Source organism: Panonychus citri, unplaced genomic scaffold (assembly GCF_014898815.1).
Source record: "Panonychus citri isolate SS breed McGregor unplaced genomic scaffold, ASM1489881v1 Contig00136, whole genome shotgun sequence".
In the NCBI taxonomy this organism is placed as follows: Eukaryota; Metazoa; Arthropoda; class Arachnida; order Trombidiformes; family Tetranychidae; genus Panonychus; species Panonychus citri.
In genome coordinates this window covers 3,185,059-3,193,557 of record NW_026515541.1, presented here as the reverse complement: position 1 = coordinate 3,193,557, position 8,499 = coordinate 3,185,059, and the positions used below count along the sequence as shown (strand labels likewise).

Sequence of the window (8,499 nt, the reverse complement as noted above, 5' to 3'; positions counted from 1 at the left end):
AACTCGATAACAATTAAATTAATAGATAACAATTCACTATTTTCTTCTTATATCACTGATAAATTTAAACTGATAATTTAACAGTGGAAAATTCACTTTTTATACTAAACTTTTCTGGTAAATGATCAAACATTTATCCAAGTGCAAATAAAGTTGATTTCCGTGAGTGAGTGTTTCCGTATCCTAAATTAATTAAACGTACCTCTATTCTAATGAGATAATATCTGAAATAACACCAATATTTAATCATTTGCAGGTAACAAATTAATTGAACAGTAGGTGCATCTTTGTAGGGCATTTATATAGTGACTTTCCCTATTCTCGAAATCTTTATATGAAGATTATGATATGGTTTGGTAAACTAACTACAGTAAAAACAATACATCAACCATAATAATCAATGGATAATTTTTTTCTTCGCTATCAAATGATTTGGGGTCAGAACAGCAAAAAGCAAAAAAGCAAAAGACAAAACAGCAAAGTCAAATAAGCAAAGGGCAAAATAGCAAAATTTAGTTATTAGATGTGATATACGATTTTCATTGAAACTCAAATTTTTATCTGCATTGAGTCAGAGAACAGAAAAAATATGACTTGGATTAGATCAGGCATGTGATAAGTGTCAAATTTGGTTTGATTGTCTTAGGCCCTCCGGGCCTTTTTTTCATTAATAGACCCGTTTACGAGTGACACCTAACCTAACCTAATCTAACAAAACAAAACAAACCAAATATTACGTTAATTAATTACATTAATCAGCTCAGTAACATGAATTTCGACTCAGCCGCTAATTTGTTATTATTATAAATTGTTCGATATAGTTTATCAATCTAATCGATTTAAATTTTGCTATTTTGCTGCTGTTTTGCCTTTACCACTTTTTTCTCCTGTTATTATCTTAATATCCACAGGATTTACTTAATAATTTCAAAGCCAATGGTTAACAATCAACTTATTGTGTTTCCGTCTAATCGGATATCCTTTTAATTGATAACAGAATTAAGTTTAACTTGATTAACTTTTTCGATTGATTTACTCATAGAAACATTTGCAATTTAACTGAATTACTTGTTTACTTGCTCTCTCTCTCTCTCTCTCTCTCTCTCTCTCTCTCTCTCTCTCTCTCTCTCTCTTAATCATCATCTCTTTATTATTATGAGAATATAATAATTTAAGATTAGTTTTTGGAAAAATTTTCTCACTCCTATTGTGTTTGTCCACTACTGGTCATCATACTCCTTTGGTATTAAATTACTAGAAGCCTTTTGGTTAACCTTTACTCCCGGAATGTTGGATAATTATGATTATATTAATTTGATAGCGAAGAAAAAAATTATCCATTGATTATTATGGTTGATGTATTGTTTTTACTGTAGTTAGTTTACCAAACCATATCATAATCTTCATATAAAGATTTCGAGAATAGGGAAAGTCACTATATAAATGCCCTACAAAGATGCACCTACTGTTCAATTAATTTGTTACCTGCAAATGATTAAATATTGGTGTTATTTCAGATATTATCTCATTAGAATAGAGGTACGTTTAATTAATTTAGGATACGGAAACACTCACTCACGGAAATCAACTTTATTTGCACTTGGATAAATGTTTGATCATTTACCAGAAAAGTTTAGTATAAAAAGTGAATTTTCCACTGTTAAATTATCAGTTTAAATTTATCAGTGATATAAGAAGAAAATAGTGAATTGTTATCTATTAATTTAATTGTTATCGAGTTAAAGAAAATCTAATAATGAAAGTTTTCCAATTTTCAAGTTTCATCTTCGTCATGGTGATTGTAACTGTTTCCATGTTGATTGGAAAAAGTGCAGGTTCTTCTGATCATCGAATTCGTCGAGAATACCAATATGTTCCAGGTACTGGCTTAGGTACTTCCGCACCCAGTACACCTTCAACTACTTTGAGTCCTAAAGAGCAAGCGGAACTTGATGAGCTCTCGAAGCCACAACCTGATCTACGACCACCTTATGATCCTAACAAGAAGATTACCTACCAAAACAAATGAACATTTGTCATTACACTTATACCGAAATGTAACTTCTCAAAATCGATTATAATGAATAAAAGAGTAAATTGATAAATTATTTGATTGTATTAAATTCTCTTTAATCACTTACAAATTTATAAATGATAGAAACTTAGCTAAGTTTACTATGAAGGATTTAACAATTAAAGATAAAAGGTGAAAAATCATAATTAATAAATAAATTATAATCAATCAAATGATTAGAGTGTCAAGTATTTGATTAAATGTTACAATTGGAAGGACCAAATTCCCAGCTAAATAGAAACAACCCAATTCATTTAATTGGTTCATTCAAAACATCTTATTTTCCCAATTCCATAAGAGACACTCCACTTGACACTGAGCTTTGAATTTCTATTCTAAAAATGATTTTTTCCTGAATTTTTGCTCATTGAGTTTATTTTACGCGCTTTTGAAGTTTAGAATTTAGCCCGTGAAACGGCCGACAGATGGAGCCAAATTTTCGTATTTTGTTCTTTTCCTCCATTTTAATTTTATCATTTTCTTTCTCTCAACCAAATGTTCATCTAAACAATAATATTAAAATTTTTTTCTTTTGTTGTTGTTTTTGTTGTTTTAATTTAATGAACAGTTAAATTAAATTCCACAAAATGGAGACTTTCATGTTAAATCCAATGAGGGTTGGAAGTGAATATCAGGCTGTTGTTCCAGAGGTTTCAACCGTTCTACCCAAACCTGCACCAGAATATGAGCCTGAACATGCCGTCCTTATCTGGTCTCCATCTAATGGTATTCCTCCTGAAAAGCTTGACGAGTTTATCCAAATTTGTCTTGAAAAGTATAATTACAAAATTGAACAAGCCTTAGGTATGTTATGTTGGCATAAATATAATCTTGAAACTGCACTTGCAGACCTACCAAATTTTACTCCCTTGCCTGATGACTGGTCGGTTGAAGATAAAGTGTTATTCGAGCAAGCATTTCAATTCCATGATAAACACTTCCACAAGATTAAACAAATGGTAAATTTTCATTTCCACCATTATTTTCACCAAACTTTCGAGTCTAATAGCTTTTTATTTCTCTTTCCTCTACTGGTGAACCTCATTCTCTTCACTCTCCTCTCCCCCCTCCTTCTGTCAATAATGTCAACATCCAACTTCTTACGCATCTTTTAGCTACCAGACAAGTCGATTGCCAATCTTGTTAAATATTATTATTCATGGAAGAAAACAAGGAGCAGAACTAGCCTTATGGACAGACAAGCTCGCCGGTTTATTGTTCAGAAAGAAGATGGAAGTGAAGCTGGTTCAGATGGTCTATCCGACAATGAAAATGAATCAATAAATGAGTTTAGTAACAATGGAGATACTAAAGATAATCCCGATGGTAAAACAAGATGCTCCAATTGTGCTACAACAGCTAGTGGACAGTTTCACAATACTTCAAAAGGTGTCTTATGTCGTTCATGTTATTCTTTCTGGAGACGAACTGGTCTAATGAAAAATATAACCACAAGGAAACAAGATCCTTCTGGATCAAGTCGACCCAATTTAATGAAAAGTAAACGTAAACCTCCTCGTGGTATGTCAATTAACATTGACGATTTGATGACAATTGTTAATGGTCCACCAGATCAGGGTGAAGCTTTCCTGAGATCACTGAGCAATGAAATTGTAAATTTAAAAAGAAATGTACAAAACTTAAAAGCGCATATTAGTCAAATCAAAACCAAAACTAATTCTGCTCATACATTAAAGAGACTTGATGTTTCGGTAAGTTATCCTACTTTTTTTCCAGTTCCAATTCTATTGATTACCGTTAACATCCTATTTAAACCTTCACTTGCTTCTTATCATAATCAATTTATTCAATATCATTTTTCGTTTTACTTTTTCTCCACTCAGCCATCCCAAAGAATTAACGCTCGATGGACCAATGAGGAAGCTCTATTAGCCGTTCAAGGAGTTCGAAAACACGGCAAAGATTTTAAAGCTATCGCTGAAATAGTTGGTAATAAAAGTGAAAGTCATGTTCGCAGTTTCTACACAAATAACGAACGTCGTTACAACCTGGCTTACATGCTAACGGAGTACGAAAATGAATTTCTTGGAACCAATTGATCTGATTGCCATATTTATTTTTGTCTCTCTTTTCTCACTCACATCTCACATTTTCATATCATCATTATTATTATTTTCTTTATTCTATATTCCTTTTTCCTTCCAATATTCTTCTCTCTCTCTCTATCTCTTCCCTTCTGCCAAATACTTTATATCTTCCCATTTCTTTCGTTGATTTCATAAAATACACTCACCACATACACACACTCACACCAAATTATGTAAACAAAGCAACAAAATTCATCATCATAAGCAAATGGAATCATGTTACGTTCATTGTTTTTTTCTCTCTCTCTCTCTCTCTCTCCATTGGAAATATCTGAGATGACCAACTACAGCAAAAATCCAATATGAAAAAAGATTAAAAAAAGATCACCCTGATAATCCAGATTCAAAAGCGAAACAAAAAAAAATTAAATTCTTAATATACAACGATTAACAAAATCTCAATTGATTTTCCATCGGGCAACTCAAACCAAAAGAATGAAAGAAATTAGATTGTTAATCTTGTCGAATGTAAAATTCTAATCACCTCCCAACCACCTTAACCATCATCTCTCTTTTTCTTCATCTTGATCATCATAAAAATAGTTCACAACCAGTAAAAGAAAGAGATGATAGATAAATAATCAGAGGAAAATTCTAATAATAGAATTTGAAAAAATTTCGAAAACTCAAAAACACTTAATTGTGTAAAGAGACTCAGAGGGAATGAGAGACTCGCCAAGAAAAAGTAAAATTTAGGTAACAAGTTTCCTCTTTCTCGTCTTTCAGTTGTAACAATTAACTAGACGAAGAAGATGTTTAAATCTGTTGTTATTCATACAATTAGAATTAAATTAACAACTTGTATTAGTGATTAACCATTAACCCAAACGATTAAGGTGTTTATAAGTCAATCAAGTTAACAGAAATTAACTATAAATAGAATAATTTTTATTAATCTTTTTCGCTTGCAAAAGGAAAAGTAATACAAGTGAGACAATCGTGATTGTGTGAATTAGTTAATTGTGAGCTGATCAAAATGTGGGCAGGAATACAAGATGTCTCTTCGGCCGCTTTGCTCAACATTAAGGATAACAATCAGCAAATGGGATCAGCAACAAGAAACGGAACTCTTCAAGCTCATCATCAAACGGTAAGAGTTTCATATAAGTTAATTGTTCTCTTGTGGATTAATTGTTTCCATCCCTTAATTAGACAGTTGATAAGCTTCCAGATAAAGTGCTCTTGAAGATCTTCTCGTACCTTCCCCATCGGGAAATCGCTCGAATCGGTCGAGTGTGTAAAAAATGGCGAATCATTTCGTGCGATTCAAGGCTCTGGTCTCATGTTTCTCTGAGACCGGAAATCTCTGGTCTCCATGTAAACTCAATGGAAGCTCTTCTTGCTTTGATTTCCATTCGATTTGGTAAACAATTTATCTTCTTTAATTGTCCTTAATCATCTTTCTTTCATCTCTTAATTGGTCATATTCTTGATTTGTTTACATTTTCTTTCTCCAATCAAACTTGTTACTTTTTCTCTCCTTAATCACTTCCCAGGAATCAATTGTTTATTTTGTAACTTTTGCTTAATTATCGTGATAATTAAGTCAATTGTTATTGTAATTGTTTTCCAAACTAATGAGAGTTGATTGTCCATTTTAATTACCAATGTAATTACTTTTCAATTGTTTACCAACAAGATTCCCAATGGCAATATTTTCATTTGAAGTTCAATCAATCAGGATAAAAGTTTTCTAAAACTAATTCCTTGGGATTAAGGTAGTAAATTGTTAATCCTTTTAAGGTAAATCAGGTTTTAATTTTTTCCCATGATTTTCAATTGATACTTACAATGTTTTAAATCTTAATTGTGAGGATTAAGCTTAATTTTCACTTGTTGTTAATCTCAAACAATTGAGTGAAAAAGTAAATTGTTGTCAAGGAAAAACTTAACTTTCTTTTTTAATTGAGTGTTAATCAAGTGTTAAAATCCAATGTAAATTGATCTTTGATTAGTTTTGCTTCTTGCATTTTCTGCAATTCGATTAGCCAAACAAATCTTATCGATTATGATAATAAGTTTCTAATTGTTTTCCTCTTGAAATCTTTTCTAGGTCCATCTTTAAAGTACATTGAATTACCCATGGAGTTAATTACTCACACGGTTCTCCATGAATTGGCCAACAAATGTCCCAATTTAACTCACATGTTATTAGATTTTTCAACTGCTATGCAATTGCATGATTTCAATGATCTTCACTCATTTCCAACTAAATTGAAGACAATGTGTATCTGTTTGTCGGAGGTCATTTTCATGGAGGGTTTTATGAGAAAGATTTACAATTTCATCAATGGACTTGAAGTGTTACACTTGATTGGTACTTACGAGAAGGCAGTTGAAGAGGAGGAAGAGGAAATTTACGAAGTGATCAACATCCACAAATTGAAAAGCGCTGTACCCAATTTACGAATTGTCAATTTGTATGGAATCAATTTCGTTGATGATTCTCACGTTGAAGCTTTCAGTTCCAATTGTATTCAATTGGAGTGTCTTTCTCTTAATTTTTGTACCAAATTTACCGGATCAGTTTTGAAGCTTTTACTTCAACGATGTAAAAGGTTACAATGTCTTCTGATGCAACACACAGGTAAATCAATCTAAGAGAGTACTGATCATAATGAGAGTTAATTGTTTGGCTAAATTGTCAATTTGATATTAGGTTTGAAAAATGAACACGTTAAAGCCGTTGAATGGGAAAAAACAAATCTCCAAGAATTGGATATAACTGCTTGTGAATTATCAACTGATTGTTTGATTGATGTGTTGTCCAGAATTCAGGGTCTTCGCTATTTGGGCGCTGGACAACAAGATGGTTTCAATGACCTTGTTTTAGGTCAAATGATGGAAAGAGGAACAACTAAAAATTTGATCGCATTCGATGTTGATGGAAATACCAATTTATCGGAAGAGATATTACTTCAGTTCCTTAAGATTCAAGGTCAATATTTACGTGGACTCCAATTATCTGGGATTCCTCATCTAACTGAACAGTTCTGGACAACGGTCACTCCTTTAATCAAGAACATAAAGTATTAATTTATTGTTGAAATTTTCTTTTAATTTTTCGTTCAGCTGATGATTTACTTTGCTACCTTTTTTCTGTTTCGTTTTCTCCAGGATTCTGGTCATGGGAATGCCCGAAGGTTGTTGTCAAAAAGTACAATCAAAGGTCCACATTGATTCACTGATCGACGGGATCGCTAACAACTGTCCTAATCTGGAAAGGTACGAGGCCCGTTGGGACGCGGAGACGCTTAGGTTTTCAGATCGATCAAGCAAAGCGGTTGATGCGATTCGTTTGAAATGTCCTCGACTTCGGTGTTTGGTTCTAAGTGATGGAACTTATTTTGAACTAGTCAAGTCTAATTTTGAACGAGCCGATAGACCGACGGTTGTCCGATCGACTGTTAATTGTCGAGTTACTTGTGTTTATCTTCTTAATTATTATAAACAAATTATCTTCAATTGATTTACATGTACCCGAGATTGTAATTGTTAAGACAAAAATGGAGACATTAAATTTAAACACTAAGTGCAAGTTTTATTTTCAGTTTATAGTCACGGGATTTACAAGGGGATTAAGGGGATGAGAAAATTTGACAGTGGGTGTGGTAGTTGATTAAAGATGATGATTGGAGATTGTGACAGTTTCTTTTTCTTTTTTCATGTCTTCTTATTGTTGTTGCGTCATTTTTGTTTTCTTTTAGTTGTTGTTATGAAATACATTAGGCCCAATGGAACATTGTTTTTCTTGGTAGAAGTGGTCAAGAGATTTGTATTTATACATCAATTGCTGGTGGATTGGGACGGGGACAGTTGGACAAATTATCATTGATTCTTGGGATGGACAAGGATTATTGCCGATCATTTGCCGCATCTTTTTGTTTGCGTCAGTTGAACGCAGACAAAGGGATGGAAATAAAAGAAAGAAGAAAAAAACAAGCAATATTATATATCAATCAGAGATAATTAATTAAACACGGCAATAGAAAAGGTTCGAGGTGAGGGAAGAAATAAAAATGTCCAGCAAATGGTAAATTGGGGCTTTTCAATTGTTGCTTTTTGGGTTCTAAAGATGTTGATGTTGTTGTCGATGAAAATGATGATGAAGATGAGGATGAGGATGATGATGATGATGATGGTGGTGGTGGTGGTGATACTGGATAAAATGAGAAATGACAGATGATTATGCAAATGAGAATATTTTTCCATGATAATGAGGATGATAAATATGAGGATGAAGATGCTGATCGAGACATAATGTTAGTTAACAATTGGATTAGTTGACGATTGGTCCTTATCTTCAATCTAACAATT

General features: G+C 32.6%; 2 protein-coding genes across 2 annotated transcripts; both read left to right on the top strand.

Moving 5' to 3' along the window:
- The first annotated feature begins 2,641 nt into the window (after nt 1-2,641).
- On the top strand, nt 2,642-4,242 carry LOC128392174 (REST corepressor 3-like). The gene is made up of 3 exons (XM_053352155.1): nt 2,642-3,033; nt 3,190-3,786; nt 3,919-4,242. The coding sequence occupies exons 1-3, from the start codon at nt 2,662-2,664 to the stop codon at nt 4,132-4,134; spliced, it is 1,185 nt and encodes a 394-aa protein (XP_053208130.1). The 5' UTR covers nt 2,642-2,661; the 3' UTR covers nt 4,135-4,242.
- A 10-nt stretch (nt 4,243-4,252) lies between these two features.
- LOC128392164 (F-box/LRR-repeat protein 7-like) lies at nt 4,253-7,720 on the top strand. Its single transcript, XM_053352143.1, has 5 exons — nt 4,253-5,272; nt 5,335-5,545; nt 6,236-6,769; nt 6,842-7,211; nt 7,300-7,720. The coding sequence occupies exons 1-5, from the start codon at nt 5,159-5,161 to the stop codon at nt 7,649-7,651; spliced, it is 1,581 nt and encodes a 526-aa protein (XP_053208118.1). The 5' UTR covers nt 4,253-5,158; the 3' UTR covers nt 7,652-7,720.
- The last annotated feature ends 779 nt before the right edge of the window (nt 7,721-8,499 follow it).

What these genes read in the sequence shown, in the direction of transcription:
- LOC128392164 (XM_053352143.1), top strand. Translation starts at nt 5,159, where the DNA reads ATGTGGGCAGGAATACAAGATGTCTCTTCGGCCGCTTTGCTCAACATT. An exon ending in TTTGATTTCCATTCGATTTG is followed by an intron (nt 5,546 to 6,235) that starts GTAAACAATTTA and finishes AATCTTTTCTAG; the next exon opens with GTCCATCTTTAAAGTACATT. An exon ending in TCTTCTGATGCAACACACAG is followed by an intron (nt 6,770 to 6,841) that starts GTAAATCAATCT and finishes ATTTGATATTAG; the next exon opens with GTTTGAAAAATGAACACGTT.
- LOC128392174 (XM_053352155.1), top strand. Translation starts at nt 2,662, where the DNA reads ATGGAGACTTTCATGTTAAATCCAATGAGGGTTGGAAGTGAATATCAG. An exon ending in TCCACAAGATTAAACAAATG is followed by an intron (nt 3,034 to 3,189) that starts GTAAATTTTCAT and finishes CGCATCTTTTAG; the next exon opens with CTACCAGACAAGTCGATTGC. An exon ending in TAAAGAGACTTGATGTTTCG is followed by an intron (nt 3,787 to 3,918) that starts GTAAGTTATCCT and finishes TTCTCCACTCAG; the next exon opens with CCATCCCAAAGAATTAACGC.